The sequence below is a fragment of the Etheostoma spectabile genome, chromosome 1 (genome assembly GCF_008692095.1).
Source record: "Etheostoma spectabile isolate EspeVRDwgs_2016 chromosome 1, UIUC_Espe_1.0, whole genome shotgun sequence".
Lineage (NCBI taxonomy): Eukaryota > Metazoa > Chordata > Actinopteri > Perciformes > Percidae > Etheostoma > Etheostoma spectabile.
Window position 1 is genome coordinate 3,915,414 of NC_045733.1, and position 12,914 is coordinate 3,928,327.

At 40.8% G+C, this 12,914-nt stretch overlaps 1 protein-coding gene across 3 annotated transcripts in view; it reads left to right on the plus strand.

Moving 5' to 3' along the window:
* Window positions 1-12,914, plus strand: part of kiaa1549lb (KIAA1549-like b) — a 59,186-nt gene that overhangs the window by 28,300 nt on the left and 17,972 nt on the right. For all 3 annotated transcript variants that reach the window (XM_032543329.1, XM_032542525.1, XM_032541750.1), the window contains exons 3-11: window positions 1,715-2,212; window positions 2,347-2,462; window positions 5,058-5,277; window positions 5,663-5,796; window positions 6,435-6,603; window positions 10,185-10,244; window positions 11,130-11,281; window positions 11,775-11,946; window positions 12,454-12,617. In XM_032543329.1, the coding sequence (XP_032399220.1) occupies window positions 1,715-2,212; window positions 2,347-2,462; window positions 5,058-5,277; window positions 5,663-5,796; window positions 6,435-6,603; window positions 10,185-10,244; window positions 11,130-11,281; window positions 11,775-11,946; window positions 12,454-12,617 (1,685 nt within the window). The remainder of the gene's footprint in view (window positions 1-1,714; window positions 2,213-2,346; window positions 2,463-5,057; window positions 5,278-5,662; window positions 5,797-6,434; window positions 6,604-10,184; window positions 10,245-11,129; window positions 11,282-11,774; window positions 11,947-12,453; window positions 12,618-12,914) is intronic.

Here is a 12,914-nt window from a genome sequence, read left to right on the forward strand (position 1 = left end):
CAACCCAAAACCTCATTATCACCCCAGACTCCCTCACAAAGACCTTTTATAACAAGATCTTTAATTATAGTTCACCACAAGTTTTATACAAAATCTGGTCTAATTCTACTACCCAATAAATCGCACCAGACAGTGTCCTCAGCTGAAATCTCTGCTCACATCACAAAATTTGAGAGCGCTGGTCGCAATATACCTTTTAAAGTGGAAGGAAACCCAGGGAACGGTAAAACGTCGCCAGCCTCGGATGGTGACATGATGCCAACTGAGAGCTTCCACAGAAATGCTGCTAAGAGTTCAGTTTTTCCTTTATTGAATGAAAATGAAGAGTCTACTGTAATCGGAGACACTGTGTTCAGTACTTATTTTCTATCTTTCATGACTAACATATCTAATAAAGGCTCTAAAGGTTCTGGTAAAGGATCTCCCACTAAAGGATCTCCCACTGAAATTCCTTTTTCTCCAGTAGCTTCTTATGCTCCATTAGAACATTTAAAAGGTCTTTCTCGTAAAGATGATGTGATGCGGACGGGCCATTTGGAGCCGTCTTCTCCTTCCACCTGGTCTTAAATCATCCTGTCGGCGAGGACAAACTCTACTTCTCGCTCTCCGGGACCATTCACCAGTGTGAGAAGTGATAGATCATTTTTTTATTTAGGAAGACAAAGAACCATTCCCTCTACTGCTTCCTCTGCTGCAACTCCTTCCTCAAGTGATGGACAAAATAGCATTGAATCCTTTAGTGCTATTTTCAGCTTTGGCACAAAACTAATGGCACCATATACAAAGTGGGAAGCCACCAAGCGTGTGTCTTATCAAAGCACTGCCTTGGATTTAGAAAATACGTCTCTTGGCTTTGATAGGGCAAATTCTAATTTACAAGCAGATGGCCCATCGTATGAACATCCAGAGCTGGAGGATGGACAAGAGGGTAATGTGCATATATTGAAATTAACTGATCCAAGTGTAGTCACCAGTGATCCAAATTTATTTTATTTAACTGTTGGAGAACATCCATCATTTACACATGTTGAAGGCACACCAAAATATAAACAACAGAAACTGAATGTGTGCCCAGCTAATCTCATATCTGCTGTGGATGTCAATGCACAGCAAGGAGCCACTGTAAACACTGCATGGGGTTCAGATTGTTTTCTGCTCCTCTCTCACACAACTACTGACTCTACAACATCTTCACAAGCTTCTCCTCTTGCATTGGTGTATTAGAGCAGGCACGACCCCCTTCTGCCAGATGTTGATTCTCTTCAATATGCATTTGATGCTGCTGTCACACTTTCAAACAACCCTGCACTCAATTTCTCTGACACAGATAATATCAATTGAACAACTGATTTGAAACTGAGGGGGTTGACCCTTCTTACAGAGCTGGGGTCATCATCTTCATTTCATTCATCATCATAAACATCATCAGAGACTTCACTACGATCATACAGCAGTATCAAAGCTTCTCCGTCGACCTCATTCCATATGAAACCCCCCACCTCAGTGTCTTATAAAGTGTCACCGACATCATTGTCATCATCAATGCTATATTCAGCGGGTACGATTTTGTCAATCAAACCAACCATAAACCCAAGCACTATATCTTCCTCTGTGTCTGTAAAAGCCACATTTCCATTCTCATCACCAAGTCTGACTTTATCAATAAATCTCGATCCCTCAGAGGAAGTGAATGAGACGTTTTTTTTCCTTACAGAGGCGGGGACAGATGATTTAACCGCTGGAACATCCAGAGTAGTTGCGCTCACTATCCCCAAAGAAAAAGCAGCCAGCCTAGCCCCCTCTCAATCAGACGGGATTTCCCTTTCTGCTGGGCCCACCGAGAGGACATCTCAGGGATCACCTCTGCCCCCTCAACAGGACATCGTAACAGACTCTGTCCACCTTACCACCACAACTGTAGCTCCAACCAGCATAACTACACACCCCACCACTACCATGTCTTCTTCAAGAGTCACCACTGGAACCACACAGTTTGCCACCACTACCACACCACAGCCTGCACCTGTGACCAGGAGAACTACGACTACCACAACCGCCAGGACCCAGATCAGCAGGAGAACGTTCACACCACCTGTCCCCAGAACGAGCCCTCCCAGGGGGGCCACCACAATCTTAACTTCCCCTTTTACCACCACCACAGAGGCTCCACCACAGCAGTGCAACATCACAGAGAGATTGTGGGTGAAGACAGGTAAACAATGCTTTTAACACAGTCTTAGAGAAATAATGAAGTTGCAAAATCGTATTATTTCTCTAACATGGTTTGTCCTATGAATGTATTTGTTTCTCCTTTTTTTTGCCTCTCTGTCTCAAAATTTCTCTTAGTTGTTTCCATCTATGTGAGAAGAAACAGGCTGGACAGCATTCAGAGGCAGAACCTGCGAAGGGGGCTAAGTCAGGGCCTCCGAAAAGCTCTAAATGATACCTTTGCCCAAGCACAGGTCAGACATTTGCTGTTAATCATTCATTTTATTCCTTTGACACAGTTTAAATAAGTGTAAATTTAAATTGTTAATTGACAGCTACTTTTTCATAGCCCAAACTGTTGCTCGATTATGGCTGAATAATCAAGCACTAGTGAACAGTGAATGGTTCATAATTGAGCCCTCACCAGAAATCTGGAGGTTTATTAGCGTGGAGTGAATTAGACACTTATACCAGCAAGGACCCTCATGTAGGCTATGTGAGAAGAGATGAGGATTAATATAGAAATTAGGTTGAGTGAATGTGTCCCTGAAGGCAGTGGGTGATGTCACATATTTGAGTAACTGTACCAACACTAAAACAAGAAGTAGATTCGAGCTGTAGCAGTGCAATAGATGAGAACTGTTGCTCCAGTTCCCTCATATTTATTAACATCCAGAGATAATCTATCTACACTTTATCAAAAGGCAATTTTACCACAGTAATGGACACACCAGATTATGGTGTAATAAAACTCAAGAGGAAAACCACCCTTACAATTTCCCCTGCAATAATGAGACAAACAGATCCAATGGGCACAAAATGATCTTCTTGTCTGTGGATTAGCCCTTTGTGGAACCAATCATAGTTCCCACTGTGCCAAAACCATTCCTTCTCTCTAATAAAGCTCTAATAAACCTGCTCAATTTGACTTTGAATCAGGAGTACCTCTTGGTTATGAGAAGCTACGCTAAATGCAGTCAGTGAGAAGTAGAACAGTATGTTTGAGTCTTTATAGTTTGTGAGTGCTTGTGTGTAAAACAGAGAAATAATGGGAATGATTTTAACTAGTTGGTAAAATGTTTTCTGTGCATACACTGAATATGGGAAAATAAATCAATGGCTGGAATTAAATTAGGTTGTAGAACATTGTTGGCAGGGGAAATAGATGAAGTGGAAATAGGATTTTTTCCCTACAAAAACATTTTTCTCTCCTCCTGATCTCTAGTAGTTTGGACTGCCTTCATCTGTGTGTGTGTGTGTGTGTTTTGTATATCTGCAATCCGGTGATATGTCTTGGTGTGTTGTGTTTCACAAAGTTGTAGTATCAAATAATTGAGTGAGGCCTGTGTATGCGTCCTGCCAATATAAAGGTCAATGCTCTCACATGTTCACCCTCTCTCTCTCTGTAGTCTCTGAAGGTGTCTTGCTTGAGTGCACTTCTGTCACCCATTTGAACATTGCTCGGGTTCCTTTAAGTAGCACTGTTCTCTCATCCAATGGGAAGCAAGCTGTTGGCAAGGGAAATTGCTTCTGTGTTTAATTATAGGTTATAAAATGTTGGGAGGTGAACGATGCGTCGCACTGATGCTAAAAAGATGAAGAGAAACTGACTAAATGAATTGAGCAACAAGGCTTAAACTATTGTACCTTTAAAGAATATATAAAAAGTAAAGTATTTTGTGTCTGGTACTTAGTGCTCTCCACTAACTTGAAACTTTAAGAAAACTGACTAGATCCGTTGGGTTAATCTGTTGGCAGTCTTTCTCACTCTTTGAGATAGAGTTAGTGGGTGTGTTACCGATCTCTGGCTTGCTGGAAATGCAATCTCTTAATAACACCTTCACATGGGTGAAGCTTGAGAGGATGAACTGATAAGAAAGGGCTCTTTTCACAGAGCTTGTAACAAGGCTGAATTGTGAGGAGGCAGAGTGGTGAGTCTCAGCTACAGAGAGGATAGGCTCTTGGCGTTTTGGCCAGTGGATCTCCTTGTCAGCGCAGACCTCCAGATGGGTTTAGATAACAGACCTGAATGGTTTCACCTCTCCTACACACACACACACACACACACACACACACACACACCCCCCACACCTAGTTTTGCTACATCTATCATCATTCCCTTTCCGCTTTAGAGTTCACCAAAAAGTCAAACTCTTAATTATAAACATGTCATTTCACGCAGTTACGAAACACACACATTTTACCTGTGTTTCCGTGAGAATGAGAATGCAGTGATTCCTAGCCTCTTGAGTTAAAAGTAAAGGAACATAAGCCTTTTTGTCCCAAACTACCTATTTAACAGTCACTCCCATGTCTTGCTCATCTTTACTCTCTTCTCTCTCTTCACTTCAGTCCCTCCTGCTTCTCTCCACACATATCTGTATTCCATAATCACTCTCTGGCTTCTGTTGCTTTCATTAGCAAGTAGTTGGAATACACGTTTGAAGTGCTCCGTCAATCCAATACAGTTCACTATCCTGACATTCAGCTTATATGACTGAGTGACACCACCCTCTCATCCTGCCTAAAGGCCCACATCACCAATAGGTTTTTGCCAAATAACTACAAATATTTGACATCACGGTCCACCATTCTTTCAAAGAATGTTTATGATTTTGGATTGATTCATAAGCTTCTATACAGTGGATGGTTTCTTTTCTTTTATTTCATCAGCATGGGAAACTTGCTTCAAATAGGCCTTTGTGACAGCAGCTACTTTAACTTGTCATAGTAGAACAAGCCTTAATAACATTACAATGACTGTGTTAACATTGTCCACTTGGGTACAAGCATTGTGCAAATATTGGGCATTAATTCTTGTAATTCTCTTCTCTACGTTACCCCCTCAGGTGGAGACAGTATTTGGTTCTCCCAACATGACAGTGGCTTATCACGTGACTGGAGGGGACATGGTTTACCCTCCCTCTGTAGTGCTGGAAGGCTTGGACTCCTATGGCCGTGATAAGCTGATTTCAGACCTGCGACAGTACCTCCCCATGGTAACAGCCCTGCCCCTCCCAGTTGCATTATGGAGATCCAGCCCAGCCACAGGCTTCCAGCTGAAAACAGGTCAGCTAGTGTTCAGACAGGATAAAAAACAAAAAAAATTCAGAGATCAGCTTGAGACTTACTAATATTTATTCGTATTGTAATCAAGCACTGGGGCAATTTCAGGTAAAACTAGGTTTAACGACTAATAAAATAAAGATTGTAATACCACATCAGGAAATGGCAATATTGCATGTCTATTCAGAATTTAGGTAGATAAGACCTGAAATGATATACATATACATAAATATAAATATATATATAGATACATATATACATATATATATGTATAGATACATATATACATATATATATATAGTATTATATATTGTTTAACTAATTCTTAAAAAATGCTATTAATCGTTTAGCCAGTGTTTTGTGAGCTGATTTTGTTTTTATGTTCCAGTGTTGCAGTTTGTGGGAGCAGGCGATGATCCTCGGTCCTGTCGGTTCTCTCAAATGATGGAGCAGCGGCTTGAGAAGGTGTTTTCTGAAGCACAGGCCAAAGTGCTCAACACCAACAACAGACTCTCTGTTCAGGTACCAGTTATGTAGCACCGCGTATGAGCTGCTTTATTGTTTCAGTGGTAAAGTTATGGTTCGTAACATAAGGCAAGGGTTGAAACGTGTGCAGTGCAGTGTTCTGGTGTTCATTGTGCTTAAATGGATTAAAACAGTCTGAGGTCTGACTTTGATAGAGATCTGATGTTGCCTTTTTTTGGACAAAGACATGTACAGAGAACCATTCAGCAACACAAACAGAAGTTAGGCTAAATGCAAGAGTTTGCTTAATATTGTTTTCAGGATATCATTAGAATATTTGTAACTTTACCAGTTATATCCCCTGTTACACATCAATATTACATTATGTAGTTTCGGTGATCTGACAAAGTCAAACAGGTGCAAACTGTGTGCAATATGTGACAAATTGTCCCCCTCAGGCTTTGTCTTTTTAAACAAGAGCAGCTTCTGAAATGCAAATTAATTATGTTTAGGGAAGCAAAGTTTGTATAATTGTAATGAGCTGCCACATTAAAGTGCACAAGATTTGTACTAATCTTTAAGATTTGCACATTACAGTAATGTAATCCCACACTTTTTATGTGGTTATACCTTTGTTTTTTTTGGGCCCTATTCTGACTCTGAGCCTCTACTATCCTGGTTTTTTGTCCTCTCAGATGCTAAGTGTCTCCCAGGCTGCAGGCTCTCCTGCTGTGTCATTGATCTACACTGTGAGGAATGGGACTTTCTTCCTTAATGGAACCACTGCCTCAAACCTTCTTGGTCAGCTGTCAGCTGAGCTGGTGGGCTACTTCCTCTTCTATCCACCACTTATGATTGCTGAGCGTAAGTCACAATTTGCACTTAAACAAATGTCAGTTAGGAGTAATAAACAGCTGACAAGAAGAGACAGCAGCAGTACTTCTTGTGTTCTTGTGGGTATAATTTATTCTCCAAATGCAAATTAGATTCAAGAAAAAAACCTGCTGGGTTTATACTACTTTTTTCCTTTTGTTGAAGCCCATACAAGGTTTGATATAATCTTTTCAGGCTGTGTCTCACAAAGCATGCTGGTCTCATATATTCAGTTTTAGACCTTTGGACAAAGGAACTGCTATATTAATTGCCTATATTAGCAGTAATCAAGACTGGATCCAACCTTAGAAACTGCAGTGGATTTAATGTAATGAAAGCGGTTTTGCCGGAGCATTGTTTTGCATTCAAATGAACTGGACTATCTCAGAAGATCTATCTAGCAATGGTAGAACTCAGGAATTTAATCGCCAAGCCTGACTGACGTCCAGTTTCTCAGTAATTGGATGTTTGTGACTGTTCTGCTGCTTTCACAATCACAGTTGTTTTTTTAATGATTGAGTCACTTAAAGATAGTTGATGCAAGGACTCAAATAAACCCATGCCTTTCATCTCAGCCTCCTTTCAGAGCATACACAGGCAAGCATTCCAACTTTGTTACAGTTGTGCTCAGAGAAAAACAAATGAAGAGTGACAGGGAATCAACAGTAGTCTAAACAGCAATCTTAGTAGAGTCCCAATATATTGCCTTTTTTCATTGTCATATGTAAACTGCTCGATAGAGAGAGATATGGCAGAACTCTGAGATAAAAATGAGACATGCCTTTTATGGTACTTTATTGATCCCTGAAGGAGAGATTCAGTGTTTTGCTTGACCTTTTTTACAGTAAACTCAGAATATAGGTTCAGCAAAAGAACTAGGCACCTGCAGCTGATATAGGCATTTACACACAGTTTTACCCGCAACTTCAAGTCTATTTCAAGTCTATTTTCTTCCGTTTTACGGTCTATTTACAGCGATTGTCTACTGAACACTAAGCGCTGCCAAAACACAGATAATCTACACTCACTACTGTGCCTATACGCATCTTGTGTAGACAATGACAGTGGAATGACCTGCTGCTCTTCTAAAGTCACACTGTGCCTTCTGTGTAGACAGTGTTGCAGGTTATGTTTGCTTAAAGGGGCCTCAGTGTCTTGCATAATGTAATCCCTGTTTTATCAAGCTTAAGGAGTTCTGGTGAAAATCTATATAAAGACGCATTGGGTCAAGCAGACTTTGAAATTCAGAGCAAGCTACTGGATTGGAAATTGCACCTCCGGTTAGGTTTCTGTTCTAGCAGAAATAAGTCCCGCTAGCTGGTTTCTAACCAGCTGAAGTGCTTGAATTTCTCCAGACTTTGGTCAGTTTGACAAGACAGACCGTAAACTATGCAAGATCTTGCTCAAGATCACAGCAACCAACGCTTGAGCCTGGAATTAGGCCAGGAACTTCCCACTGTAACCATCTAGCAGAGCCCAATCTTGAAAGTAATTTGTTTTTTACTTTTTTGTTATCCTTTGCTGAGCCCAGTGGGTAAATGGGCTACAGATTTAATTTTAATTATTTATTTATAAAAACAATGCACATTTCTCAAGTTCTCATTTCTGTAAGGTCTAATTGCAGAACGTCTAAAAAATTCTAATTGTAAACAGCAGTTCAAAAAAGGTCACATTCAGTCAAGACTTGAATATTTTGGATACTATCTGTCTATCTGGAAAGACTCACACTGTTTCCCAATTGATGGGCTGATATGTCCTTGGTGGGATGTAAAAGCAAAGCTGAAACTGCTTCTTTACTAAATTAGACATCTGCACAACTGCAGACAACTGCACAGAGACCAAAATAAATGGTATGTTAGTGTTCTATAATACCCTGTGACCTGATGTTAGAGATACATGGCTGTCCAGTGTACTTACAAAAACAGACTGGAGATTTTTGCCAAGCCTCCCTAATTTACCTCTTGTAGTGGCTTTGACGTATGTCCGGATGTGAGGTATTTATAGGTGGCTGATGACCAGTTGAACCAAATACCTGGTAAATAAGACATAACCATGTAATATTTCCCCACTTCACAAGCTGATGCGGCCGCTCCAATGCTCCTTTACACAGTTGACAAACCTGCAATGGATTGGGGGATGTTGAGGGCCACAGAAGATACAGATATAAGATAAAATATTTGGTGGTTGTTTCCCCCAAAACACAACAATTCCAGGGATGCATCGTTGGAATCCAGTCTTCAAGGGCTACAGCTCCTGGATTGGCATACAGTTTATCAGTGTAACTGAGGGCACATAGCAGTTTTGGTTTACACACATTTAAAATCAAGATGAATAGGATTTCTGCTAGCGAGCATTACATGAAACTCATTTAATGTTGTGATGGAATTAAGTTAGAAAGTGAAGTTACCCATGGGCAGGATGATTCAGTTGGGGAGCAGAGAAACAGAGGCAACTCAATACCAAGACAGGACTCTTAAAGAGGATAAACAGACACAGAGAAAAATCCAGGAAGACAGGAAATCAAAATAAAGAATGAGAGAGTGTGTGACAGTGATTTTGCTCTTTGTTTGTTTATTTGAAGCATTGCCGCTCTAGTGATATTACACTGTTCGCAGGAGGTGTGAGCATATGCTGGCAGTGGCTGCCTCCTCACTTCACAGGCAATTATGGCAGTAAATAATTAACAGTGGGGGATTCTCATACTACCTTGGGCTCTGGTCTGACAGAACAGGGCCCAGAATCTTACACCACCGAATACTCACTCCTGTGGCGCTTGTGTAGGCTGGCCCGCTGCGCTCAGCTGTTTTATTCCTCCTCTGCTTTTCAATATTTTCTTTCAAGTGGAAAATGAGTGGAGCTGTTTGCAAAATGTCTCTTTTTACATGATAACAATTATTGAAAACTATAACCCAAGCACTGATGCAAAAAATAGCTTTCTGTCTATGAATTGAAACTTTTTTTTTCCCCTTCTTGGAATGACTTATAAATGCTGGACAAATGTATCCCCCAGTCTCTTATCACACTACAGCAGAGTCTCCTCGCTGACTAATATTCCAGATGATTCAAACTTATAGACAATGTGGGACAGATTCTGGTGACAGCCCCCTCAGCCCTATCCATTAACAATGCTAAAACCCGTACTGTCCCTCTCACGCTGCTCCTTCCCCACCTCTCTCCTCTCCGCTGTCATGCCTGAGTGTACATTTCCGAACGAACCTGCGTTCACAGGCCAGTGAAACAGCATTCCCCCAAACACTGCACCAGCCTCCAGCACAAGAGCCCCATCAGGCAGGAAATAGATGTACAAGAATACAGAGACAACCAGAGCTCAAGCAGCTGAAAGCTCTCCTTGCTTCTGTATTTTTCTGACATGCAGTGGTAATGACAATTAAAACTGAGATGTCAACCATGCAAAACGTATGTGACCCTTCTCCTCAAGATGTTTCAAAAGATTTTAGGCATTTGGCCCAGGTTTATAAGCACTGCTTCCTCATATAACAAATGTCTGGCTAGCAAGCAAGCAAACAAAACTGCTGTGTGAAAAGAATTCTTATCTTTTTATGTCACCACAGCACTGGAGTATCACAATCTTAACACCTCCATTGCTACCAGAGACTTCTGGGTTATTACTGGTAAGTAGCTATATCATTGTTTAAAAATGTTTTTTAACTACATATTAATATATACACCTTCATATTGTGTGTAATGGACTATCTGCTCATGAATCTCCAATAGTAAACATTGTTTCTTATCTTTCTTTACTACTTCATAACACAAAACACCTAAACTGGTTGTATGTGAAAGAAATATACCTTTACAATTGTGGATTTCATACAGGGCGCTATTTATGGCAGCTTAAACACATCTTAATCTTAATCTAAAATGTCACCTTTCACTGGAGCCGTGAGCTGCACATGACTGCTGGATTGTTTGTTGTTTAGTATTTCCTCTATTGGCTTTATGAATGGCTACATGTACGCAGCCACATATATTCCATAGTGTTCAAGGGCACTCAAACTGCTGTAGTATACTATATAATGGATGGGCCTTTCAGATCAGTCTATGTAGCTCTTAACCCTGCAGTTACTGCGATGAGAGGGTGAGTCAGTTCAAGGCCATCCCCAAAATAATGAGTTTACTCACACTGAGCAAAATGTACAACCAGGATTATTGCTTTTCAACTGTTTATAAAAAAAGAATAGAATAAAGCTAATAATAACTTGCCAACCTACATATTCATCAGACATAGAACAACACAAGCTTCCCATAAGGCCCTCAACGCCTACTATAGTGCTACTGCGACTGGGTTGGATGGCCTAGTTATTGTCAACAGTGTAGTTGTGCTTTTACAGTAAATAAGGGAACATACTGTATGCTGTGTGTCAAAGTGTGTTTTTGTCTAGCACATTTATAATTTTGCCTCTTTATTCTTTGCGCCACGGTCTTTCCTCCCCAACAACTTATTTTCTTTCTTAACAACCATCTGGCCATCCTCTTTCTTTTGTCTACATTTCCAGTGATCCAGGACGTGGATAACGCCAGCCTGGAGGGACAGTACCAAAGCTTTGCCAGTCTAATGGAACAGCGGCTGGCAGAGCTGTTTGTGTTGGCAGGGCAGCAGGGCACTCGTTTCAGACGAGCCACTGCTGTAGGCAGCTTCACTGTCCAGGTAAGAAACTGGCACGGCAACCCACGGGGAATGCCAAGTCAGATTTTTACTGGAAGAACAAACAGTCTGCCATGCTCAGGGTTAAAGAGCATAAACAACAAATCATTCTTATTTTGATGAACTGCCTGAACGCCCTGGCTTGTTAGTCCAACGTCTAATGAACGCATTAATCCAAAAGTTTTCTTGGCTAATTTCTTACAGTATGAATATTTTATGAGATGTACACTTTGATGAACATGCTTGCATGATTACTTGTGGTCCGCCCTTGATAATTAGGGAGGGTCTTAGCTCATCATCTACAAATTGCTATTCAAAACAAGCCAGAAGTTGAATGTTTTACAAAGCTTGTACTCTCTTATGTCCATGTGGTTTTTCCTCTCTTGAGACTCCACACTTAAATGCATGGTTTTACTTTTGTTTTCCTTTATGAAATGGGCATAACCACAGAACCAACCATTCATCAACAGCTGATATTGACTTCTTTTCTATTCAGATGGTGAGTATTCGTAGGGTGTCAGGGTCAAAGAATCCTGCAGAGATGACCTACTACGTCCAGCACAATGGCGTTCCTTTATCAGGCACGTCAGCTGCCAAGGTCCTGAACACAGTGGATTCTCAGACCATGGCGCTCACCCTGGGCTACTTTGTCCAGCTGCAAGCAGAACGTAAGCACAGCATCCTTCTAGCATTTGACAAATAGGCAAATAGACAAAAAGAATGACAGATAGACAGACGTGCAAACCAGAACGCATGACTTATGCTGGTGCTGGGCTGAGGGTAGTAAAAGAACCGGTTGGGAAAGCTCTTCGCTCTCTAATCTCTCTGAAATGCTCCTGGCGGGACAGTGTTTGTTTGGGCTGCACTGCTGCTCACTGCTAAGAGAAGGGTTGATGGGAGGAGAGTGTGAAACAGAGCTGGTCAGGAGAGAGGGAGAAAAAGAGAGAGGGCATGCTGCATTCTCTTAAAGATTGTTGCCTATAATAGCTGAATCAGCCACACCGTATATATCAGGTTTAGCTGTACGCAGCGTGGGAAGGACGAATGCTTTTGCAGGAAAAGTGGGCTGTGTATTAGACAACCGATGGACTAACTGTCATCGTGTAGTGTTTAGAGTCCACCGGATGCCATGTAATTAAGTGATGATTGTGAAATAAGTGTTTTTCATTTTTCAGCTGTGGTCAAGAACCCTCCTAATAACCTTTGGATATTAGCTGCAGTGTTGGCCCCCATCGCCGTAGTAACACTCATTATCATCATAATCACAGCTGTGCTGTGCAGGAAGAATAAAAATGACTTTAAAGCTGATGCCATCGGTAACCTCAATCCCAGAGCTAAGGTATCTATCTTTCTTTCTATCTATCGGTCTGTCTGTGTCTATGTAGGCTGTAGCTGAAACCATTTTGATAATAAAGTTATTGTTTCCTTCATTTTTCAAGCTTCACAATTTTGATAAAAAAGCTTTTCTTGGTTTATTATTATTATTATTATTATTATTATTATTATTATTATTATTATTATTATAACATCATGTGTATGGGTTTTGGACTGTTGGAACAAACATTTTTAAAGAAATCAGCTCATGGAAATTATGATGAGCATTTTTTAACAGTTTTTGATATTTTATAAACAACAG